The 24,319-nt window shown below is 72.7% G+C and overlaps 7 protein-coding genes across 7 annotated transcripts; 5 read left to right on the plus strand and 2 right to left on the minus strand.

Moving 5' to 3' along the window:
- Positions 1 to 753: 753 nt before the first annotated feature.
- AURANDRAFT_31866 (hypothetical protein) lies at positions 754 to 1,470 on the plus strand (the record flags this gene model as incomplete). Its single annotated transcript, XM_009042173.1, has 1 exon — positions 754 to 1,470. The coding sequence occupies one exon, from the start codon at positions 754 to 756 to the stop codon at positions 1,468 to 1,470; it is 717 nt and encodes a 238-aa protein (XP_009040421.1).
- A 293-nt stretch (positions 1,471 to 1,763) lies between these two features.
- On the plus strand, positions 1,764 to 2,468 carry AURANDRAFT_60295 (hypothetical protein; the record flags this gene model as incomplete). The annotated part of the gene is made up of 1 exon (XM_009042174.1): positions 1,764 to 2,468. A coding segment is annotated over one exon (705 nt), but the record flags the coding sequence as incomplete, so codon positions are not given.
- Positions 2,469 to 7,155: 4,687 nt separating this feature from the next.
- On the plus strand, positions 7,156 to 9,253 carry AURANDRAFT_72421 (hypothetical protein; the record flags this gene model as incomplete). The annotated part of the gene is made up of 1 exon (XM_009042175.1): positions 7,156 to 9,253. A coding segment is annotated over one exon (2,081 nt), but the record flags the coding sequence as incomplete, so codon positions are not given.
- Positions 9,254 to 10,511: 1,258 nt separating this feature from the next.
- AURANDRAFT_8564 (hypothetical protein) lies at positions 10,512 to 10,823 on the plus strand (the record flags this gene model as incomplete). Its single annotated transcript, XM_009042176.1, has 1 exon — positions 10,512 to 10,823. A coding segment is annotated over one exon (312 nt), but the record flags the coding sequence as incomplete, so codon positions are not given.
- A 575-nt stretch (positions 10,824 to 11,398) lies between these two features.
- AURANDRAFT_66887 (hypothetical protein) lies at positions 11,399 to 13,759 on the minus strand (the record flags this gene model as incomplete). The annotated part of the gene is made up of 3 exons (XM_009042199.1): positions 11,399 to 12,256; positions 12,405 to 12,929; positions 13,208 to 13,759. The coding sequence occupies 3 exons, from the start codon at positions 13,757 to 13,759 to the stop codon at positions 11,399 to 11,401; spliced, it is 1,935 nt and encodes a 644-aa protein (XP_009040447.1).
- Positions 13,760 to 16,235: 2,476 nt separating this feature from the next.
- Positions 16,236 to 17,345, plus strand: AURANDRAFT_31907 (hypothetical protein; the record flags this gene model as incomplete). The annotated part of the gene is made up of 2 exons (XM_009042177.1): positions 16,236 to 16,538; positions 16,941 to 17,345. Coding segments are annotated over 2 exons (708 nt in total), but the record flags the coding sequence as incomplete, so codon positions are not given.
- A 4,951-nt stretch (positions 17,346 to 22,296) lies between these two features.
- On the minus strand, positions 22,297 to 24,255 carry AURANDRAFT_66889 (hypothetical protein; the record flags this gene model as incomplete). The annotated part of the gene is made up of 2 exons (XM_009042198.1): positions 22,297 to 22,806; positions 22,921 to 24,255. 2 exons carry the CDS (start codon positions 24,253 to 24,255, stop codon positions 22,297 to 22,299), a joined length of 1,845 nt encoding a protein of 614 aa, XP_009040446.1.
- Positions 24,256 to 24,319: the final 64 nt, after the last annotated feature.

The following is a 24,319-nucleotide window of genomic DNA, read 5'->3' on the forward strand; positions in this document are numbered from 1 at the left end:
CGTGATGGGCATGCCGCCGGACATGGTCGAGGCGGCGCAGGCGGTCGAGAGAGCTCCGCGGAGGCGGGCGTCGAAAAAAATGCCGCTCGGCTATGGGGGGTCTTGCTCCGGCGACGGCGTCCGATGGCCGACGCGTCGGACGCCCGAACGTGCGGTTTTTGGCTAGCGGCCAGGGACGCCCGGTGGCTATACGTGACAAAAACAAGCGCTCGGATTGGGACGAATGGCTAGCCGTTTCGCTGGCTTGAGTACCAAACACGTACGCGCGGGCCGGGAGCGGAGACCTCTGAGCCCAAGCTTCCGACGCACGGCAGCCCGCTCTGGTGGTCGGAGTGGCCTTCCATGACCCCTAGGCGTAAGCCTGACCGTCGGTGCCCCCATCGGAGGTGGTTCTGGCGTCGACCAAATTCCACCGCGCGGGCCTCGTCTCCGCGGGGCTGCCGCGGCGTACAAGTCCGTGCCAGCGAAGCGCGTCACCATCGATGGCGTTGGATACGCCCCTTGGTTTTGGGTGCGACGTCGGTGTGACGGCTGGGGTAGGCCATTTACGTTGCGTAAGATGTACCACCCCGCTCCGCACGCAGGGGTGCCGCCGACGCCAGTGGCGGAGCAACACCCCCCCTCTCGGCTTCAGCGAGCGAGAGGAGCTGTGGCAGCCTGACGCAGAGCGCGCTTGCACCGCCACCAGCGTCGTCCGCGCGCAGCAAAAACGCAGTCGCAGTCGCATCGGTTGCTAAACACACCTTCTACAACATGTCGGTAGCGATCGTCGGCGCTACGGGCGCCATCGGCAGCGCGCTGGCCAAGCGCGTCCACGCCAGCGGCGCCGTGCCGCTCTTGCTCGGCCGCTGCTCCGAGAAGCTCGGCGCGCTGTCCTCGAGCCTCGGCGGCGCGCCGACGGCCGTGCTCGACTGCAGCGACCCGGCGGGCGTCGCCGCGGCGCTCAAGGAGGCGCCGATCGCGGAGGTGTCGGCGCTCGCGTACTGCGCCGGTAGCATCGTCCTCAAGCCCGCGCGGCGCGCGGCGCTCGACGACTACCGCGCGACCATGGACCTCAACGTCTACTCGGCGCTGGAGACGCTCAAGGCGCTGGAGAAGCCGCTCAAGAAGCACAGGGGCTCCGTCGTGCTCTTCTCGTCCGTCGCCGTGCGGCAGGGCTTCCCGAACCACGCGGTCATCTCCGCCGCCAAGGGCGCCGTCGAGGGCGTCACGCGCGCCCTCGCGGCCGAGTACGCGCCGTCGGGCCTCCGCGTCAACGCCATCGCGCCGTCCATCTCCCACAGCGCCATGGCCGAGCCCATGCTCGGCAAGGAGGCCATGCGCACCGCGCTCGCCAAGGGCCACCCGCTCGGCCGCGTCGGCGACCCGGAGGACTCCGCGGCCCTCGCCGCCTTCCTTCTCTCGCCGGACGCGGGCTGGATCACGGGCCAGGTCGTCGGCGTCGACGGCGGCCGCCACGCCGTCGCGTGATGGGCGGTGTCTGGCCGGCGGCTTAACATCACGCCACTTCCTGTTGCTCCTGCTTTTTATCCCGGCTCGAGTCGCTCTCGGCCGCCGAGCTCTCCTCATACGGCTCCGTGCGACGCCTCTGAGGCTCGCGCGCGCCGCGCGAGGATCAGCGAGCCACACCGACGATTTTGCCACAGAGCTTTTTCCACCTCTCATCGGCCTACTCCACGCGCGTGCTCGTCTTCACCGCGCTGCAGACGATGGCGCTCAGCAAGATCCTGGCGGAGATCGACAGCATCGCGGCCACCGTCTTCGTGGCTGTGGTCGTCGCCAGCCTCATCTACCTCAAGTCGTCGCCGCCGCCGCCCAAGGCGGAGACCACGGCGACGCCGGCGAGCGTCGGCGCCCTGATGCGCGCGCGGCGGTCCATCTTCCCGAAGGACTTCGCGAGCGACCCGCAGATCCCGCGGGAGGCCGTCGAGCGCGCGCTCGCGTGCGCGAATTGGGCGCCGACGCACGGCAAGACGGAGCCGTGGCGCTTCGTCGTCTTCGAGGGCCCGTCGGGCGTCGACAAGTTCCTGGCCATGAAGCACGCGGCCATCGCCGCGCAGCCGGGCCTGCCCGAGGACGCGCGCAAGGCCGCGCTGACCAAGGCCGAGAAGAAGGCGAAGGACCTGCGCAAGTGCGCCTACATCATCGCCATCTGCGTGAAGCGGCTCCGCAACGCGTCGGACAAGCTGATGCCCATGTGGGAGGAGGTCGCGGCGACGTCCATGGCCGTGCAGAATCTCCACCTCGCGCTCTGGACGGAGAAGGCCTACGGCTACTGGTCGAGCGGCGGCTACAAGGGCTGGCTCGACGTGCCGGACGTGCGGTCCATGCTCGGCATGGACGGCGACGTCGACGGCGAGCGCGACGACGTCCTGGGCTTCTTCTTCGTCGGCGCGGCGACGGAGGAGAAGGTCCGGGGCTACCGCGCGAAGCGCGGCGACGTCGCCGCGAAGACGACGTGGTACTAGCGAGTTTTGTTTACGCGAGCGACGCCGTGAGCTGGTCCTGGATCGCGTCGACGGACGGCGCGTCGCCCTTGACCGTGAGGACCGTGTAGTCCGTGTCCACGGTGTTCGCGTTCGCGAGCGTCTGGACGATGACCTCCGCGAGGCAGCTCCGGAGCGTGTCGCCCGCGGCCTCGTCGCCCCGCTGGACGGCCAGCGCCTGCGTGCCGTCGTCCTTGTCGAGCTTCGCGAGCGTGCCGAGGTAGAAGTTGTTGTCGTAGGGCCCGCCGAAGAGCTGGCCCGGGCGCACGATGGAGTACGCGCAGTCCGCGCTCCGCCCGCAGGCGTCGACGATCGCCGCCTCGCCGCGGGCCTTGGCGTCGAGCACGCCCGCGGCGTTGAGCACCTTGAAGGGGAAGCCCTCGCGGCGCGTGACGCCCAGCGACGACATGAGCACGACGCGGCGGCACGACCCGGCCGCCGCGACGGCGTCCGCGACGGCCTCCACGCCCGCGGCGTCGACGCGCGCCGGCGTGTTCAGGCCCTTGGCGCTCAGCGCCTCGACGGCGGCCTTGAGGTCGAAGGACGCGCCGGTCAAGGCGTCCCAGACGACGCCGTTGACGTCGTCGGGCGCGACGTCGCCCGCGGCCCAGGCCTTGGTCGGGAAGGCCGTCGTGCCCGTGCAGACGACGCAGGCCGCGGCGCCCGTCACGGCGGGGGCGAGCTGCTTGGCGGCGTCGCCCGCGGTGACGTCCGCGACGACGATGTCGACGTCGGAGGCCTTGTCGCCGAGGAAGTCCGCGAGGCGGCTCTTCGAGCCGGCGCCGCGCACGACCGCGCGCACCTTGTAGCCCTGGTCCGCGAGCCGCAGCACGACGAGCTTGCCCACGTTGCCCGACGCGCCCACGACTGCCACCGCCGACGGAGGGAGCACGAGCGGGCCCGAGGCGGCGCTGGCGGCGGTTTTGGGAGCGAACTGGCCGAGAAAGTCCTCGAACGGGTTGCCGGCGCGCAGGAGCGTAGTTGCGCGCGTTTGCGGCGCGACGAATGCCGAGGCGCCGGCGCACAACAGCGTCAAGATCGACACGCGTGTTGCCATGCTGCGATGCCACAGGACGAGATGTCGGCGTTGAAGATCTGTTGAAGAGCCTCGTTGACCCTGATCGAGCACGCTCGGAGAGGTAAAGACGCGGATTCCCCGAACCCCGGGCTCTAAGTCGTTACTACAGCTTGAAGACCTGGGACGGCACGAAGCCCAGGCTGCCGAGGACGCCCGTCGTCGGGCCCTGGATCTTCGACTTGACGTTCGTGACGGGGTCCCGGACGCGCTGGATGCCGCCGGCCATGGAATCCACGAAGCCGTCCGTGCCGCAGATGAGCACGAGCACGTCGGCGTCCGTCGCCGCCGGGAGCATGGCCGCCGCCACGCGCGCGTCGATGCGGCCGGCGCCGTCGGAGAACGGCGAGGAGCCCGCGGCTCGCGCCGACGCCGGCGCGGAACCGTCGCCGTCGACGCGCGAGAACGTGTGGTGCACGCGGAGGCGGCCGCCCGAGGACGTCGCCAGCGCCTCGAGCTCGTCGCGGAGCATCGCGTCCTCGGGGAACGAGTGGGACACGACGAGGTCCAGGAGCGTCGCGTCCTCGGGGTCCGCCAGGAGCGTCGCGGCCAGGTTCATGAACGGCGCCACGCCCGTGCCGCCCGCGAGCATGCCGATGCGCGCGTACTGGGCCCGCCCGAGGGGCCCGCCGTTCGCGAGCTTCTTCGCCGGCTTGACCTTCATGGACGCGACGTCTCCCGGCGCGAGGCCGCAGAGCCACGCGCCGAGGCCGCCGCCCTGCCGCGGCTCGTAGGCTTTCACGAGGAGATCGAAGGTGCCCGCGGCCTCCGAGTGGCTCGACGGCGAGTAGGATTTGTCCAGCACCTCGCCGGCGACCTCCTGGCGCACCTTGACGCCGGAGATGACGCGCGCGCCGAGCGTCGCCATCGCGTCGGGGAGGGCGAAGGTGAGCAGCTTCGACGCGCGGCCGGCGTCGCGCTTCGAGAGCAAGGAATAGTTGTGGAAGCCCTCGGGGACGTGGGGAGCGTCGCTGTAGGACGCCGCCGTCGTGCCGCCCTCCGGCGCGGCGTAGAAGGACCGGCAGACGCCGCCCGGGCAGCCGTCGGAGGCGCGCACCGTGCGCAGCGCTGGGATGAGCAGTGCGACGCGGCGAAACATGGTGCTGCGACGACGTGCGCTGCTGACGGTCGTGCTGTGGTGTTGCGACGACGGCGCGTGCCAGTGCTGCTATTACGTGGATGCGCCTCTCGCCGCACGGCGCCTCAGTGGTTGCACTGCACTGGTCAATGCACCAATGCTGCACCCCAATCTTTTACCGGCTCTCCGGCTGCCCGCGGAGCGCCAGCGTGCGATGGAGCCGCATCGTCGGCGGGTCCGTCGTCGTCTCGACGCGCCGCGTCTCCTCGATCATGCCCTTGAGCTTCGCGTCCGTCGTCGTCACGACGACGACGCGCGCGAGGACCGCGCCGTCGACCGCGGCCCGCTCGGGCGCGGCCTGGACGTCGACGACGAAGGACTCGACGTCGGGCTGCTTCGACCGCTTGAGCTGCTTGGCGGCGTTGAACGTCGCGCCGCCGCCGCCGCCGCGCGCGTCGTAGGGCCAGTCGCCGTCGTCGGCCGCGTCGCCGCGGTGGCCCGCGCGCTTGAGCTTGAGCAGCTTGTTCACGCGGTCGCCCACGGTCCCCGTGGGCCGGAGCGCGTGGACGACGAGCTCGACGGGCGGGGCGAGCGCCGACTCCGGCGGCGGCGGCGGGCGGTCCCCGGCGTCGGTCCGCTCCGGCGCCGGCTCGACGGGCGCGTCGTCGGGCGTGCGCACGGCGCCGAGCGCCGCGACGAGGTTCAGCACGCGCACGGGCACGCGCGGCGGCAGCTCGAAGCGCAGCGCCGCGTCGTCGATGGGGTCCGGCCGGAGGGGCTCCTGGCTCAGCCGCTGCTTGACGTCGCCGAGGCGCCGCGCGACGGCCGCGGACACGCTCAGCAGCTGGGCGTCCTCGTGCTCGAGCACGTCGAAGGCGTCGACCGCGCGGCGCCGGACGACGGCGACGTCCTGCGCCGCCCTCTGGAGCGTCGCGCGCTTCGCGTTGTGCGCCCGCTCCGCGCCGCCGACGTACGCGTCGACGCGCGCGACGAGCTCGGCCTCGCGCTCGGCGACGGCGAGGCGGATCGCGTCCATGGCGTCGCGCACGTCCGTCCGCGCGCGCTGCGCCGCGTCGTCGACGCGCGCGGACGACGCGTCCGTGTACGCGATCGCGGCCTCGAGGGCCCGCGTCGTGTCGTCGCAGCGCTTCAGGATCGCCGGCGCCGACGCGCGCACGCGGTGCGCCGCGCCGTCGACGGCCTCCCAGGCCACCGTCTGCCCCGCGGCCCGGCAGACGTGGGGGCCCCGCGCGGCGCAGTCGCGGCACGCGAGCGTGCCGCAGCGGCCGCAGAAGTAGCGCACCTCCTCGCCGTGGTGCTCGCTGCAGTCGACGGCGATGGACGGCGGCGTCGCGTCGGACCCGGCGACGTCGCCCCGCGGCGCCTTGGACCGCGCGCGCGGCTTGGGCCGCGGCGGCGGCGACCGCGGCGCCGGCTTCGCGGGCGCGGGCGCGGGCGCCCCGTCGCCCTTGGACTCGACGACGCCGGCGCCCTCGTGCTTCTCCTCCGGCGGCGGCGGCGCAGCGCCGTCGTCCGACGACGAGTAGCCCCCCCAGTCGCTCGCGTCGTCGTCGTCGGCGGCGGCCGCCGCCGCCGCCTTCTCGGGGGGGCTCCCGATCACCGCGGCCTCGCCGCCGTCCTCGTCGATCTGGCGCACGCGGTGGTTCGCCGTCTTCCGGCTCTTGGCGTGGTTCTCGCGGTGGAAGGCGCAGAGACCGATGCCGCAGGACTCGCACCAGAACGTCGCCTCCTCGTCCTCGGCGCACTCGTCGCACCCGTACGTGCCCAGGGTCTGCGCCTTCCGCCGCACCGCGTCGATGGCCACCCAGTCGAAGCTCAGGCCGTTGACGGCCTCGACCGTGGGCACGGCCGTCCGCGCGTTGCACTCGAGGCAGCGGAACATGCGGTGCCGCTCCCGCGCGTCGTGGAGGCAGGCCTCGCAGACGGAGTGGAGGCAGTGGAGCAGCCGCGGGCAGTGGGCGAAGAGGCGATCCTCGCTGTTCTTGATGGGCTTCGGCCAGTCCAATTCGCTACTGCAGACGCTGCAGAGCTGCCATGCGAGGCTCTGCCCAGGGCTGGGCGGGGCAGCCATATTGCGAGCAAGCCGCCGCCCCGCCCGGGGCGTGCGCTCGTATTGCTCGTCTCGAGATTCTCGAGGCTCGACTCTTGGCTCGCCGAGTCCGCGCGCCGCCACCAGCCGCGGCGGGTCCCGTCGCGCGCGGCGCTTCTCCGGACCCGCGGCCGCGGCGCGTCCCGTAGGCGCGTCCGCCGCCATGAAGAAGCGCGAGCGCGCGGGCAAGGGCGACCGGGGCGGCGCGAGGAAGTCCGAGGCCCAGACCGCCCACTTCATCCGCGACATGGAAGAGCAGACGCCCTTCGCCTACGCCTTCGTCAAGAGCCAGAATCGGAACATGTACCGGCGCATGATGCAGTACAAGCGCGAGCTCGACGCCGAGCGGTCCGCGCGCGCGGGCGCGGAGCGCGAGCTCCGCGCGCGCGCCGACTGCCTCGGCGCCATGGACCGGTCGTGGGCCGCCGTCGAGGTCGACCTCGTCGCGACGCTCCGGGCCCTGGGCGTCGCCGACGCGGCCTGCGGCGACCTCCTCTCCGCGACCGCCGCCGGCGGCGTCGCGCTCGCGGCGCTGCCCGCGCCGCCGCCGCCGAAGCCCGGGGACGACGACGACGCCGAGGCCGCGTCCCGCGAGGCCGCGAGCGCCGCCGCGTCGCTCCTCGACGCGCGCGCGCAGCGCTGCGCCGACGCCTGCCGCGGCGTCGAGGCCGCGTGGCGCGCGGCCGCCGCGCGCGCGCCCGGCGACGCCGGCGCCGCCGAGGCCGCGGTCCGCGACGCGGACCAGCGGCGCGCGGCCGCGGAGCACGCCGCGGGCCTCGCCAGGGGCCGGGCCGTGCAGCTCGAGTCGGCGGTCATCGACCTCAAGAAGCAGCGCGACGCCGCGCAGAGGCGCGCGGACCTCGCGGAGCGCGAGCACAAGATCACCCCCTACCCCGAGAAGCTCGCCGCGCAATCGGCGCCCGCGCCCGAGCCCGACGCGAAGCGCGCGCGCACGGAGGCCGCCGCGGCGCCGCCGGCGGCGCCGGCGGCCGGCGGCGCGGCGGCCGAGGAGGCCGCGCGGCTCCGCGCGCGCGTCGCGGACCTCGAGGAGCAGGTCAGCGGCGCCTTCGAGACGCGCATCCAGCTCAAGATGGCCGTCGACGCCGGCGTCCAGGCCTTCTCGGCCCTCGAGTCGAGCAGGGCCATGGAGGTCGCCGAGGCGCGCCACGCGTGCCTCGCGGAGCACGCGAACGGCCGCGACCTGAAGGCCGCGCTGAGCGACGCGGAGGCGCGCGCGAAGCGCTTCGCGGGCGACCGCGACGCCAACGCGGCGGACCGCGACGCCGCGGCCGGCGACGCGGACCGGAGCCGCGCGCGCGTCGCCGTCGCCGAGGCGCTGGGCCGCGGCGCGGCGCGCGACGCGCTCGGCGAGTGGGCGGAGAAGCTCGAGGCGACGGCGGCGGCGCGGCGGTCCGCGGAGGAGGCGCGCGACGCGGCGGCGGCGCGCGCCGACGCCGCGGCGCTGGCCGCCGACGGCCTGCGCAAGGCCCTCGAGGTCGAGCGCGCGCGCGCGGACGAGACGGCCGCGCTCAACGGCGGCCTCGAGGCGCAGCTCGAGGCCGCGGCGCGCCGCGAGGCGATAGTCGCCGCGCCGCCGCCCGAGGAGGGCGAGGTCGACGACGACCAGGCCACGGCCGGCGCGACGAACGAGGGTTTGAGGGATGCGCTCAAGCGCACGGAGGAGGTGAACCGGAGTTTGCTCGAGGAGGTCGACGCGACGGCGACCACCTTCACGGACCTCCGCGACCAGAACAAGCGTTTGTTGGATCGCGCCGGCGCGCTCGACGCCTGCTACCGCGCGACGCTCTCCGACGTCGCGGCCGCGCGGTCCGCCGCGAAGCGCGAGGTCGCCGCGCGCGACGCGCTCCGGGCCAAAGTCGACCACACGGAGTACGTCGTCAACGAGATGAAGCAGCTCCTCAACGCGCGGTCCACCGTCGCCGAGGACCTCGAGCGCGAGCACGGCTTGGCCGTGGCCAACGCCGCCGCGGCGACGTCCGAGGTCGGCCACCTCAAGGGCCAGCTCGCCGCCGCGCGCCTCGAGCAGGACGCGGCCGCGCGCGACCTCGACGTCGCGCGGGGCCAGCTCAAGCGCTTCCACGAGGACCTGAGCGCCAAGCTCGCGGACGAGACCACGGCCAAGGCGCGCGTCCAGGACCAGCTCAAGGCCATGGAGCGCAAGCACACGAAGCTCGAGGGCCAGCTCAGCCGCTCCGTCGACGACCTGCGGAAGGAGAAGCACCGCAACGGCGCCGGCACGGACGAGATCTCGCGCAGCACGATCCGCGACCTGCGCGAGAAGATCGCCTGCAACGTCTGCAACGACCGCGAGAAGACGACGTGCCTCACGCGCTGCATGCACGTCTTCTGCCGCGAGTGCGTCGACCAGGTCATCGAGACCCGCTCCCGCAAGTGCCCCGCCTGCCACAAGCCCTTCGGCGCGAGCGACGTCAAGGAGATCTACTTCTGCGCCTAGGGGCTCGTTAAGGCGATGTTCTGGCGGGATCTTAGCGGGGGGCGACTACCATGGGGAGCAGATACGGCGACTCCACGAGCAGTGCCATCCGTAAGGCCCACGTGCGCGAAAGTGCGTCGCATGTCGTCGACGTCGCGCATTTTTCTTTGAGCACCGCGGTCCAGCAAGACACACAGGCACAGCACTTCTCACCGCAAAAGGTCGTGACGTAGCGAACGCCGATTGCGTTGGGGTTCTCGCAGGCGGGTTCCGTGCAGCGCGGCTGCTTACCGCGAAGCCTGCCATTCGCTTTAAACGACGGCTCCTTCATCACGAACGAGTCTCCGATCATTTGCGCTACAATTTTGACAAAGACGCGTTTCTGGCTGCGGTCCACGTTCGGCATCTCCTCGAGGAGCTTATTCTCCTTGATTTGGGCGTGCACCAGCTTCGTGGGCGCGCATAATCGACGATGGTCCGCGGCCCAAGCCAGCCGCTGGCAGTCCCTGGAGCAGTAGCGCGCAATAAGGCATCCCTCGCAGACCAAATCGGTTGTCTGTCCACAGACAGCGCAGCATTTGTCGCGCACTCATTCACAGTTGGTCTGCGCCTCGATCATGAAGCGGTCCATCCCGTCCATGACGAGGCTCGAGCTCAGGCCGACGCTGGCCGAGTCTCCGAGTCTCGGGCTGCTCCGTCGCATCAAGGTCGATGGAGCACACAAGGTGAACATCGCATGATGGACGATCGATCGTAGCGCGCGCAGCGCAGCGCAGCCGCAGCGCATAACCATGCGCGAGGCGGCGCTTCTCTTACTATGCATCGCCTTCGGGCTCGGCGTGCACCTCGGCCTGCATCTCCACGACGCGCCGGCGCCGCACACGCACGAGTTTGCCACCGACGCGCGCGGCGAGGCCTGGGCGCCGCGCCGCACGGCCGCCGCCGTCGACGTACCGGCACCGCCGCCGCCGCCACCGCTACCACCACCGCCGCCAAAAGAGGCGGACCTCTACGCGTCGCTCGTCGCGGCGCCCGAGCCGCCGGCGCCGCCGCCGGCCGCCGCCGGGCCCATGGAGGCGTGGGCCGCGGCGGGCCGCAGGTTCCCCGTCGTCATGCTCGCGGCGACGCGCGACGCGGAGCTGCGCAACGCGCTGACGTCGCTCATCTCCACGGCGGGCGCGGCGGACGTCTGCGTCGCGCAGGACGGCGACGCGCAAGCCGTCGCGGACGTCGTCGCCGAGTTCGCGGGCGTGCGGCGGAAGAGCCGGCCGCGGCCGCCGCAGGAGCCCAAGGTCGACGGCGCGTCGCGCATCGCGCGCCACTACCGCTTCTCCCTCGACTGGGCCCTCGCGGAGTGCTTCCCGGACGCGCCCGCGGTCGTCGTCGTCGAGGACGACCTGCTCTTCGCGCCCGATTTCCTCGACTACTTCGGCGCCGTCGCGCCGGCGCTCGAGCGCGACGAGTCCCTGTTCGTGGCGTCGGCCTGGAACGACAACGGGTTCCTGGAGGACGGCGACAGGGCCGCGCTCCGGCGGACGTCGTGGTTCCCGGGGTTGGGCTGGCTGCTGCCCCGCGCGCTCTGGGAGCGCGAGCTCAGGCCCAAGTGGCCGAAGACGCACTGGGACCACTGGATGCGCGACAAGAAGACGCACCGCGGCCGGGAGACGGCCTACCCGGAGGTGCCGCGGTCCTTCCACGCGGGCGTCAAGGGCACGTTCATGGACTCGTGGCACGACGGCCGCTACTTCGCGCCCATCAGGATGAACGGGGAGCCCTTCGCCTGGCCCGCGGGCGCCCACGCGCAGGTGCTGCGCGACGCCTACGAGCAGCGGCTCGCGGACGCGTTAAACGACGCGGACCACGTCGCGGACCTGGACGAGTTCCGGCGGCGGGCCGAAGAGGATATATGGCGGCCGCTCGTCCTGTGGTACGGCTGGACGTCGCGGAGCGCGTACGACTTCGAGCCGCCGCCCTTCGTCTGCGTCTCCGAGGTGCTCCACATCTGGCACGAGGCCGTCCGCGCCGCGCACCACGGCCTCCACGAGCACCGCCTCGGCCGGCGGAAGGTTTTTCTCGTGAACGCGAAGGAGTCCAAGTACCGGACCTTCAAGCCGGGGGCGCTCGCGCCGCTCACGCAGCGCGGCTGCCCCGCCGTGACTTGGCAGGACCTCGGGAAGGAGGAGTAATCGTCGATTTAGCCTTCCTGGGCGATCTCCGCGAGGACGGCCTTCCGCAGCTGCACGGAGGAGAAGAGGTGGACCTTCGTCCGGAACTCGTCGCTCAGCACGTTGATCACGAAGGGGAAGGCCGCGGCGACGATGGCGAGGGACGACGCGCTCAGGTACGTCTCGCCGAAGCCCAGGCCCAGGCCGAAGAACTTGAGGCGGTTCATGTCGCCGCAGTCCGTCCTAGCGTAGTACGCCCAGTCGACGATGAGCCGGCAGAGGGGCACGGCGACGACGAAGATGCGGAAGGCGTGCGACGACTTGTGGAGCGCGTCCAGGAGCAGGAAGTAGCCGTAGGGCAGGATGTAGGAAATTTGGTACGGGATGTACCACCACGTCTTGTCGCTGTAGGGCGTGCCGTCGTCGAGGAACTGGATCCAGAGGCGCACGATGGCGCACACGAGCAGGTTGATCACGATGCCGATGTTCGCGAAGCGGTTCTGGTTCTTCCGGCCGAACTGGCGGAAGAAGAGGGCCTGGTTCCAGTTGCCCTGGCAGAGCGCGACCGTGCAGCCCAGCATGATCGTCCGGCTGAAGAAGATGACGATGACGCCGACGACCGTCGCGCCCGTCCACTCGATCAGGTAGATGAGCACGTTCACGACGTTGAGCGCGACGATGGCCCACTCGAGGCAGCGGATGCGGCCGCCCGTCTCCTCAAAGGGCACGTAGCGCTGCTCGTCGGCGTCGTAGGGCGTCAGGTATTTGTGGACGACGTGGACGCTCTCGTCGCCGTGCCGCAGGGGCTCCTCCAGCGTCTTCTGGCCGCCCTCCATGCCGTGCCGCCGCGGTTTGAGCGGGTCCGTCTCCGCCGTGGTCGTCGATGGCTGCGGCGTCGTCCGGAGGCGAAAGCGCGTCCCGTCACTGCTGAATGCGAGGCAGCTTTGGCAGACTGAGGTCGATCGAGTTCCGCGTGTCTACGGACTTCTCCTCGGGACGCGCCCTGCTCGGCGAATTACGCTGCGCGCCTCATACGGGCGGCGGGAGGCGGCCGTAGTCCTTCAACGTGGCGCACCCCTTGTCCACGTTCGCGGGGCCGCCGTGCTTGTGGAGCGCGGCGACCCACGCCTTGCCCTCGGCCTCCGTCTTCACGTGCTTGAGCATGGGCAGGAAGTACTTGCCGACGGGCAGATGTCGGCACTCGCCCTCGCCGAGGTCGAAGTCGCCGTGCTGGAGCCGCGCGGAGAGGCTGCACTCCGCGAGCGCGACGGCGGCCTTGCCTCGCGCCTTGGCCTCGGGCACGAGCTCCTTCCACGGCAGCTTCGCCCGCGGCGAGTCGCCGGTGAGGAGCGTGACGTTCCCGTTCGTGTCGGCGCGCAGCTTCGGCTTGGGCTCCTGCATGACGAGGTTCACGAGGCTCTTGACGAGAGCGACGCCCGTCTTGTCCGTGAGCTTTTGCGGCGGCGGCGGCGGCCCCGCCTCGGCCGCCTTGGGCGCGGGGGCGGCCTTGGGCGCGGGGGCGGCCTTGGGCGCGGGGGCGGCCTTCGGCGCGGGGGCGGCCTTTGGCGCGGGGGCGGCCTTCGGCGCGGGCGCGGGCGCGGCTTTCGGGGCCGCTCTCGGCGCGGCCGCGGCTTTCGGCGCGGGCCTGGGCGCGGGCGCGGGCCTCGGGCGGGCGCCGCTGCCGCGGCGGGCGCCGCTGCTGCGGTCGGCGCCGCGGCCGCTGGGCTAGGCGCCGCCGCCGCGGCGCGGGGCGCCGCGACGGCCGCGGTCGGCGCCGCGACGGCCCGCGGCGCCGCGGTCGGCGCCGCGGTCGGAGCCGCCGCGGCGGCCTTGGGCACCGCTTTCGCAGCTTTGGGCGCCGCCGCCTTGGGCCCCGGCGCCTTGGCCGGAGCGGCTTTGGGCGCGGCCTTGGGCGCCGCCGCCTTCGCCGCCGCGCCGTTCTTGACCGCAGGCGCTTTGGCCGCCGGGGCCTTGGCCGCCTTCTTCTTCGCCGGCTTCTTCGCCGGCGGCGCCTTGGGCGGCGCCGCGGCGGCGACGGCGGACGGGAGCTTCCACGAGAGCAGAGCCTTGCGCGCCTCGGCGTTCGGCTTCTTCAGAGGCACGCGGTGCGCGTGGTCCGGCGGGTGCTGGAACTCGAGGTAGTTGCGGTCGCTGTCGAGGACGATGCCGTCGTCCCAGACCACCGTGACGAGGCCGCTCTCCGCCGGCCGCAGGCCGACGACCGTGCCGGCGTACCACTCCTGGCCGCCCTCCTCGCCGGGCGAGAAGATGGACCAGACGCGCGCGCCGACCTCGAAGGTCTTCTCCGTCCGCGCCACCTTGGGCTGCGACGCAGCCTCGACGGCGTCGGCCTCAGCCCGGCCGCGCTTGGCCGGCGCAGGCGCAGACATTCGGGCAGCCTCTCCCAACTTCGAATTCGGCGCGAAGTGAAAAGCCTTGATTGCCGTTCAAGATGCTCGTTTCTATTTTCGTTCTCGGCACGGGCTCGTCGATTCCGTGATGGTGGGCTGCTGCAACCAGCACTGCAAAACAATGCTCCTCCTCTTCCTCGCCGCCGCCGTCGGCGCCTTACCGACGACGAAACGCGCGCCGCGGCCCGTGCCCGGCGCCTTCGTCGTGCGGCTCTGCGAGGAGCACCACCGGGCCGCCGTGACAAGCCGCGTCGTGTCTCGGCACGCGGCTCCGGAAGCGCCCGAGTTCCAGGCGACGATCCACGCCCACCTGGCGCGCCTGCCGTCCCTGCCGCTCGTCGTGCTGCGGAACGCGAGCGCCGCGGCGATCGCGGAACTCGAGGCGTCGCACGAGGTTTGCGGAATCGAGGCGTCGCGCAAGACGAAACTCCACGACGAGGACGCCTGGCACATGGACCGCCTGAACCAGGAGATTTTGCCCCTCGACGGCGACGGCGCCTGGAGCGGCGCGACGGGCGCCGGCGCCCACATCTTCGTGCTGGACACGGGGCTCGACGCGACGCACGAAGAATTCGCGGACCGCGACTGGAACGCGAGAGACCTCAACGTGGCGAGCTTCATCGCCGGCGACGAGTGGGCCTACAACCCGGACTGGGGCTGGGACGTCGGCGACGACGAGGGCAGCGACGTCGCGAACAACGACGTCGACGGCCACGGCACGCACTGCGCCGCGCTCGCGGCGGGCAACACGGTCGGCGCGGCGCCCGGCGCGAGCCTGCACGCCATGAAGGTCATCGACGACACGGGCGAGGGCGAGACGGCCTGGTCCCTGTCGGCCATGGACGCCATCGCGGGGCTGGTCCAGGACGGGCTCCTGAGCGGCCCCGCGGTCGTCTCCGTGTCGCACGGCGGCTACTGCCCGTCCGGCGACCCGGCCTGGTGCGCGACGGAGGACCTGGAGGCCCAGGCCATCGCGGATCTGCGGAGCCTCGGCGTCGTCACGGCCGTGTCCGCGGGCAACGAGGCCGACGACGCCTGCTTCTACGAGCCGGCCGCCGCGGCCGCCGCGATCACCGTCGGCGCGTCGAACGCGCTCGACGCCGTCGCGGGCTTCTCGAACTACGGCGCCTGCGTGGACGTCGTCGCCCCGGGCGTCGACGTGCTCAGCGCCATGGCGGCGACCGGCGACGACGGCGACGACGCCTACGCGCTCTACGTCGCCATGTCGGGCACGTCCATGGCCGCGCCCGTCGTCGCGGGCCTCGTCGCCGTCTACGCCGAGGCGACGGGCGCGGACGCTGTCGGCGCGGCGAACGCGCTGCTGCGCGTCGCGGCGGCGACGGACGTCCTCGAGCCGCCGGGCACGTACAGCTACGCCTACGGCGCCGACTACTACGCCTACGGCTCCGACTTTTACGCCTACATCGAGGACGTCTTCTCCGACTTTGGCGACTGTCCCGCGGCCATCGGCACGTGCGACGACCACGACGCGGACGACGACGGCTGCTACGCGTCCTGCGAGGACCTCGTGCAGCAGTGGGGCTGGACCTGCGACGACGTCCTCGACCAGGGCATCCCGTCGTACCTCTGCGAGGGCTGCCCGTCCTGCGACGGCCGGCGCCGCGCGGCGGAGGAGACGTGCGCGGCGAACTTTTACCTCGCGCGGCGCCCGCTCGACGGCGACGTCCTCGACGTCTCGACCTACGAGGCCGAGGCCTGCGCCTACCCGGCCTACCGCGGCTACTGGGACTCGCCCATGGACGTGCACTACTCCTACGACTACTCGTGCCTGAGCTTCTGCTACGACTGCGCGGACCTCGACACAGGGTGCGGCGGCGCGTGCTCCGACGCCGTCGCGGACGTGCTCTTCGAGTCCTACTGCGGCGACGACGGCGGGGCGTGGCTCGCCAACGCCACCTTTTCCTACAGTTTCGCCTACGACGCCTACGACGTGGGCCAGGTGGGCTGGTGCGCGTCGCCGCTCGACTACGGCTTCGAGGGCGTCGCGAGCTCCGCGGACTGCTGGGTCGCCTGCGAGGAACTCTTCGGCGAGGACGGCTTCGTGGCCATCGACTACTACGAGCGCCAGCACGGCTCCTGCTACTGCCAGAGCTCCTGCGACTGCCTCGCGGACGACTACGCGGGCACGCTGCTGGTCAGGAAGGGCCTCGAGCTCCCCGCGCGGTGCAGCTACAGCTACGACTACGAGGACGAGCGCTGCTACGAGGGCTACGACGGCGTCGAGTTCCTGTGCTCCCGCGACGGCGGCGGCTACCGCGTCGAGTGCGACGACGGGCGCGCCGCGGGCCCGCCGGCGTGCGACGGCGGGGCGGACGCGTGCTGCTGCGACGGCGACGGCTCGTGCTACGACGGCGACGACGACTGGTGCTGCGCCGCCGTCGAGGCGACGGGGGCGCCCTCGGCCTCGCCGCCGCCGACGTCCGAGGCGGCGCGGGGCGCCGTGCGCCTCGCGGGCGGCGAAACGCCCCTCGAGGGCCGCGTCGAGATCCAGCACGACGGCGTCTGGGGGACGGTCTGCGACGATTCCTGGGACCTGGCCGACGCGGCGGTCGTCTGCCGCGAGCTCTTCGGGTTCTCGGCGCTCGACGCGCCGCAGAACGCCTACTTCGGCGCGGGCGACGAGGACGCGCCGATCTGGCTCGACGAGGTCGGCTGCGCCGGCGACGAGGCGCGGCTGTCCGACTGCGCGCACAACGGCTGGGGCGACGAGAACTGCGGCCACTACGAGGACGCGGGCGTGGTCTGCTCCAACGGCACGCTCGCGCCGACGGCGACGGCGGCGCCGTCCGCCGCGCGGACGCCCTACCCGACGAGGACGGACTACCCGACGCGGACGCAGCCGACGCGGGGCTACGCGGAGTCGAACTGCGGCGGGTCCTACGTCTTCCTGGAGTACCACGGCGCCCAGTGCGGCGTCGACAACGACTACGCGCCCGTCGGGGACGTCGACGAGTGCGCGACCGCCGCCGAGGCGCTCAACGCCGCGCTCTTCGGGTCCAGCTACGACGGCACCGTCTACGAGTACAACTACGACACTTTAGCCTCGGGTTGTTCTGCGAATTGTGTCGAGGACGACGGCTTGGGCTGCATCTACTTCAACTCCTACGCGGACGTCGGCGCGAGGGCGGCCTGGGGCCAGGCGGTCATCTGCCGCGCGAACACGCCCTGCCCGTCGCCCCCGCCGACGTACTCGGTCGCGCCGACGGCCGCGGACGACCGGGGCGCCGCGCGCCTGGTCGGCGGCGACACGGCCTACGAGGGCCGCGTCGAGATCCGCTACGACGGGGAATGGGGGACGGTCTGCGACGACTCCTGGGACCAGGACGACGCGGACGTCGTCTGCGGCGAGCTCTTCGGGACGTCGGCCAAGGGGCCGCCGCCGTGCTGCGCCGCCTACGGCGAGGGCGCCGCCGGCGCGCCCATCCACATGGACGACGTCGCCTGCGCCGGCGACGAAGCGCGCCTCGACGCCTGCGAGTTCCCGGGCTGGGGCGTCCAGAACTGCGGCCACGCGGAGGACGCGTCCGTCGAGTGCTACGCGCCGGGGGAGACCGCGGCGCCCACCGCGCGGCGCGAGGACTGCGCCGGCGCCGCGCAGGACTACTTCACGTGCCTCTTCGTCGAGTGCCCGGACTCGGGGTCCGACGACGACGACGACGACGACGCGGGGTCGTGCCTCGGCTACTCGGCCTGCGGCTGCTCGGAGGGCGAGTTCTGCAACTTCGACTACGGCGGCAGCGGCGGCTGCGAGTCCTGCGCGTCCTTCGCCTCCCGGGACGCGTGCGGCGAGGACGGCCTCCCGTCGGACGGCGAGGACGACTGCGTCGCGTGCTGCTTCGGGGGCGACGGCGACGACGACGACGGCGGCGTCGCCGAATTCTCCTGCGCCGGCTTCACGACGTCGGCCTCCTTCGACAAGTCCTGCGCGTCCACGGACGAGACCTGCCCCGCGTGCGGGGACGCGTGGCGCGGCTACATCGAGTGCGTCTGGGAGGACACGCTCGTGGAGCTCGGCCTCGACTGCGACGACGTGTCGTGCCCCGCCTACTCCTACTCGTACGAGGCCGAGTCCTACTCCTACGGCGGCCCCTGCGACCCCTACGAGCGGGAGTTCGGCCTCTGCTACATGACGCTGTGCGCGGACACGCCGTTCGGGTCGTCGTCCTACTCCTACTCCTACGACGCGGACGGTCTGGAGACCTGCGGCGACGTCGAGGCCTGGGGCCTCTTCCGGAGCGACTGCGGGCAGATGGACGCGTGCGCCGCGTGCTCGAACGCGTGGCGCTCCTACTTCGAGTGCGAGTTCTCGGTCCAGGCCGCCGAGGGCCTCGGCATCGACTGCGAACTCAGCTGCCCGACCAGCGACGAAATCGCGTACATGGACGACACTTACGCGTACGAGATGCCGTCGTCCCCGGCCGACGACTACGACGCGATCGCGGCCGACGACTACGACGCGATCGCGGTCGACGACTCCGCCCGCGCCGCGGCCGACGATTACGACGACGACTACGACGCGACCGCCGACGACGCCGGGGCCACGGGCGAAGCCGCGGGCGACGCCGACGCGGCGCCGACGACCGCCGCGCCGACGCTCGGCGCCGCGCCGTCGCTCGCGCCGCGTCGCTCGCGCGCCGCGCCGTCGCCCACCGCGAAGCCCGTGCCGGCGCCCACCGCGACGCCCGTGCCGGCGCCCACGACGGCGTCCCCGTCCGCGGCGCCGTCCGCCGGACCGCTCGGCCTCGTCGTGTCCTCGGCCTTTGTGCTCAACGACCTCGCGCCGGAGGACTTTGGCGCGGCCGAGGTCGCCGGCTTCAAGTCGGCCGTCGTCGCCTCCGTCGAATCCGTCACGGACGCGAGCCAGGTGGTCAACGTCGTCGCCGTCGCGGCGCGGCGGCGCCTCGAGGACGCGGGCGCGACGACGACGGTGTCCTTCGACCTCGTCTTCGCGGGCGGCGACGCGGCGCTCGGCGACGCGGTCATCGACGAGCTCGAGGACGTCGTCGTCGACGACGCGCTCGCCAACGCGCTCGCGGCCGCGGACTCGCCGGTCCTCGCCGCGGCCGCCGTCGACGAAGCCGCGAGCCTCGCGGCCGTCGCCGAGTCCGTCGCCGCGGTCACGACGGCCGCGCCGTCGGCCGCGCCGTCGGCGGCGCCGTCGGTCGGGCCCACGGCCGGCCCGGGGAGCAAGAAGAGCTCCGGCGCCGACGCCGCGTCCGGGTCCCTCGCCGTCATCGTCGTCGTCGCGCTCGTCGCCGTCGGCGTCTGCGCGCTCGCCGCCCACGTCGCGATCAAGCGCTCCGCGGAATCGTCGCACTACGGCGCCGCGGACGACAAGGACGTGGAGGTCGCGGACCTCGAGATGAAGGCCGTCGTCGCCATCCCGACGGCGCCGGGCGAGGAGTACCGGGCGATCTGAGGGGGAGGAGCGCCGGGCGGTCGACGTTCGCACCAGCCAGCCCCGCGACCGATCTAAATTCGAAGACCACCAGGCAGCAAGCTACGCGACGTCTCACAGGCACAACTTACGCGGCGAACGCGGCCGGTTCACTGGAGGAGGCGGCCTCACTGGAGGAGCGCCTCGGCCGTCCACTTCGAGCGCCGCGGGAACGCGCGCGAACTGATCCTCCGCCACGACCGCTCGATCTCTTCGCGCGCGTGGTACGCGGCGCTGATTTCGTCGCGCGCCGCGTCCGACGCCGTCGCCTCCGAGGAGCGCGCCGCGTCGGGCGAGAAGTACGCGTCGCACTGCCTCGATCGGAGGAGCTCCTCGGACGTCCACGTCGCGGACATGCGACCCGCGACGAAGTCCGCGTACGAGTCGTGCGGCGCCGGCGGCATCGCGTACGCGGGGCGATCCACGGGGACCGTCCGCCAGGACCGGTTCGACTCCGACGGCAGGTGCTTGAACTCGGCGCGCCGCGCGTGGTTGTAGACGTTGAAGACGATCGGCAACTGCCGCCGGTCCGTGATCTCCGCGGCGTTCGACGCCATGTGTTTGCAGTTCTTGAGCGATTGCGGCGCGGCGCGGCGTCTTCGGAGCCAGAAAGCAACGTCCAGATCGTCCAGCCTCGTGGATGGCTCAAGATCCAAGTCAATTTCAGCTTCTTGAAGCGGGGCCCGGCCGATGCGCGCATGAAATGCGAGTCCGGCAGCCCAATAATGCGCTCTAACATCTAGGAGAAGATGGCGGCCCTCGAGCAACAGCGATGCGGCATCTGCGAGCTCGAACTCGACGAGCCGCGGACGCTGCGCTGCGGCCACAGCTTCTGCGGCGACTGCCTCGAGATGCGCCGGCACAGACTGCGCGACGAGTGCTGGTGGTGCCCGGCCTGCGGCGAACGGACCGGCGAGCTCTTCGGCGCGTCGAACGACGTCGACAACCGGCTCGGCGAGACGCGGCTCCACGCGCTCGCGACCCGCGCGCCGGGCGTCGTCGCGACGTTCGAACGCTGCGTCGCCGCGGGGCTCGCCGTCGACGGCCGCCGCGCCGACGGCGCGACGCCCCTCTTCCTCGCGGCCTACCTCGGCCACGTCGCCGAGGTCGTCGAGCTGCTGCGGCTCCGCGCGGATCCGAACGCGCGAGCCTGGGGCTGGCGTTGGCCCGGATCCTTTTGCTTCTTCGCGGCGGACGACGCGGAGCGCGCGCGGCGACGGAACGCGCTGGCGGCGCCGGGCGGCCTCACGCCCCTGGGCATCGCCGTGGCGCAGGGGCGGCCGGGGGCGAGCGACGGCGCGGTGACCGCGCTGCTCCTGTGCGGCGCGCGCCTCGCGGCCGACGACGACTGCGACGAGGAGGACGCCGTCGTCGGCGCGTTCCTCGCGGAGGACGCGCGGGAGGCGCTCCGCGACGACGCGGCGGCGGTCGCCGTGCTGGGCTTCGACCCGCGCGGGCCCGCGCGGCGACGCGGCGGCGACGCGTACCAGGCGCTGCTAGAAGCCCTCGAGCGGGACGCGGTCGCCGCCGTCGCCGCGCGCCACCCCGGCTGGGCCGGTGCCGGCGAGCGGGCCCTGGCCGCCGAGGTCTTCCGCGGTCTCGCGGCGGACCCGCGGGGGCTGCTGGACGCGTTTCGCGACGCGGGCGTCGTCTTCGCCGACGGCGCTCCCTGGACCGAGGGCGTCGCCTGGACGAACCTCGCGCGGTTCCTCGACGGCGGCGCGGCGCGCCAGACGCTCGGCGACGCGCGGCAGCTCGCCGCGCGGCTCCTCTGCGACCTCTTCCGCGCGGGCGACTCCGAGGCCGCCGGCGCCGACGCGCTCGCGCGGTCGGACGCGGTCGCCGCGGAGGCCGGGCTCGCCGCCGCGACGGACGCCGACGACGTCGCGACGCGCGTCCGCGCCTTCCTCGCGACGCTCGAGGGCCGCGCGCTCGGGCTCGCGCGACGCCCGACGCGCCTCGACGACGGCGACGGCGGCGGCGACGGCCCCGCCGACGCCCGCGTGCGCGCCGCCAAGGTCGAGTGGGCCGCGCGCCTCGACGCGAACGCCGCCGCCCTGCCGCCGCGGGCCGTCGCCAAGCTCCGCCGCCGCCTCGACCACTGCGCGTCCCTCGCCCAGGTCCGCGCGGTCGTCGCCGTCATCGCGGACACGCTCGACCCCTCGGACAGCGAGTCCGACGCCGACGAGGCCCGGGACGAGACCGGCTACCGGCCCGACTAACGGCAGCGTCGACCGGTGTGTGTGTCTGCACGGCTCACCGCGCGATGTTTGGAGTTGACGGCACGGCGCTGTTGAAGCGGTGTTCTGAGTGAGGCGTCACCGAATTGAAGGAACGAGGGCAAACGGGAAGGCTCTTGGACGACCAATGGATCATCCGCTTTGGGAGAAGTTAGCCTTGCACGGCAACGTTTGCGACGTTTAAAGCGTACGAAGTGTGTGTTCCGGAGTGGCTGCCCATTTTTACACGAGGCCCCGACCGACGATGGCGGGCCGGCGGCGGCGGCGGCGGCGGGACGAGCCGTTTTCCTGAGCCGTTTCGCGCGATGGGCCGCGCGTGACTCGGCCATGCAGCGGCTGCTGCTCGTCAAGAGCCGCGTGCGGAGCAATTTCCGGTGCCGGACGATCCGCCTCGGCCAGGGGTCCGGCGCCATCGAGTACGACCTGCGGTCGGCGCCCGTGAGCGCGTCGTCCTACATCCACGCCTTCCCCGTGCGGAACATCGAGGAGGCGAACCGCTTCTACGTCGACGTGCTCGGCTGCGCCGAGGGCGCGCGGACGAGCGACGACTGGCAGGACTACACGATCTTCGGCCACCGCATCGTGGCGCACTGGGTCGGCGACGACTACCGGTGCGTCGACTACTTCAACCCCGTGGACGACGGCGCCGTGCCGCGGCCCCACTTCGGGCTCCAGGTCAGCGTCGACGAGTACCACGTCCTCGTCGACCGGCTCCGGCGGTCGCGCGTGGGCTTCGTCGTCGCGCCGGGCCTCAAGTTCCGGGACCAGCCGAGCGAGCAGTACTCCTGCTTCTTCAAGGACCCGAGCGGCAACAACTTCTACCTGAACGCGCCGACGAACCCCGGCGTCGCCGCGCGGCCGGGCGGCCGCGGCCGCTTCGTGCCGCCGTCCGTGCCCTGGGAGCCGCCCAAGGTCGACCGCGTGCCGAACCAGGCCGTCGACATGTCCAAGCTCTCCCAGTCGGGCCGCCGGAGCCTCTTCCGGACCCAGTCGGACCGGCCGGCCCAGGCCGACGACTTTGGCGCGACGCGCCGCGATCCGTTTCGCGGCGCGCGCGACGTCCGCGCGGTCTCCGACGACTCCAGCGCCTCGGCGAAGAGCCTGCCCGCGCTCGTGTCGCGGTCCCGCGCCGGGTCGGAGGACGAGCCGCGCGCCGTCTTCGGGAGCCTCGGGAGCCGGAGCCGCGCCAACTCCGAGGACGAGGACCGCTTCGCGAGCCCGCCGCGCCGCGGTGCGCTCGGCGACCGGCCCGCGCCCGTCGTCGTGAGCCCCATCAGCAAGCTCGACGGCATCCGCCGCCGCTCGACGTCCTGCTGACGATTGTGTCCCTGTGGTCGAGCTCGATCGCCTCGAACGAACCGTGTGTCCCCAAAATCGTTCTGCATACCCCCCCCTGTCTGCTTGCACATAAAGTTCTACTGAAACAGAGCGGCGCAGTCGACAGGCTCCGTGAGGACGTGCGTCGTCGGCAGGCCCCGGCCGTACTTCTCGGACCAGGGCCGCGAGCCGCGGACGGCGACGAGGTCGAGGTCCGAGCAGTTCGTCCGGCCGCGGAGGAACGCCGCGGCGTCGCGGCCCCCGTCGAGGGCGCTCCCGAGGTCGTAGTGGGCCCGCAGGCCCTCGACGGCGGCGACGTAAAAGTCCGCGAGGCAGTCCGCGCAGAGCAGCTCGTCGAAGACGCGGCCCGCGCCCGCCGCGAGCGCCGCCGCGCGGGCGCCGTCGGCCTCGAGCGCCGCGACGGCGCGCGGCGCCGTGCAGGCGTCGACGGCGAGGTGCGTGGCGCCGTGGCTCAGGCCCGGGAAGTAGAACTCGACGTAGGGCGCGGCCCAGAGCAGCACGACGGAGCCGAGGGCCCAGAGCTTGTTCAGGTTCCGCGAGTAGGAGCCCGTGAACGCGCCCGGCAGGTGGAGCGCGTACTTCCAGTCACTGAACTTGGACGGCGGCACGTAGCCGCCCACGAGGTACGCGGCCGGGTCCGCGGCGGCGGCGACCATCGTCGCCGTGTAGTTGGCGAACGTCGGCGCCGCGGACCCGCCGTAGTCCGCGAGGATCCGCGCGGCGACGTCGGCCTCGTCGCAGGGCTCCGACGGCGGCCGCGGGTCGCAGCCGCCGGGCGGGCACCTCGCGTCGAAGAGGTCCGGGAAGTCGACGGAGAGCGCCGTCGCGGCGAGCCGCGCGCGGTTCCCGAGCTCCTTGTCGCACGCGCGCGACGAGATGTTGCCCCGCCAGAGCGCGCGGCCGACGCGGCTCGCCAGCGGCCGCGCCCGGGCGAGCGCGCGCGCCTCGCCCGTCTGCCGCGCGTAGGCGTCGAGGTCCGGGCCGAAGTAGGGGTTCGGCACGAGCACGCCGCACTGATCGTAGCCCGTCATCTTCGTGATCACCGCGAGCGGGAACGGCCGCCTGCAGCCGCTGCGCTTCACGCCCCGCGTGCCCGCGCTGAAGCGGTAGGCCGCGTTCGGCAGCGCGCGCCGCGCGCCGACGCTCGCGGCCAGCGCCGCGTGCGCGGGGTGCTTCGCGTGGCGGAGGAACGACCGGTCGACGATCACGCGGTTGTCGAGGATCAGCACGGTCTCCTTCTTGTTCCAGAGCACGTCTTCGAGCGCGTGTTGCGCGGAGGCCGCCTTGCCGTCCCTCGCGAGCGACGCGTGGATCTCGCGCTTCGCCGCGGCCATCAACGACGGGTCGGACGACGTGCGGCCCATGGCGCCGAGCGGCGGGCACTGTTGGCTGTTGGCGGCGCAGATGATGGCTGCGAGCAGGAGTGGCAAGCGGCGCATTGGTACAAGTTCTTTTCGACTAGCTTAGTAGCATGCGCAGCGCGTCATTCGAGTAAAAAAATCT

The sequence above is a fragment of the Aureococcus anophagefferens genome (genome assembly GCF_000186865.1).
Source record: "Aureococcus anophagefferens unplaced genomic scaffold AURANscaffold_28, whole genome shotgun sequence".
Classification (NCBI taxonomy): domain Eukaryota; class Pelagophyceae; order Pelagomonadales; family Pelagomonadaceae; genus Aureococcus; species Aureococcus anophagefferens.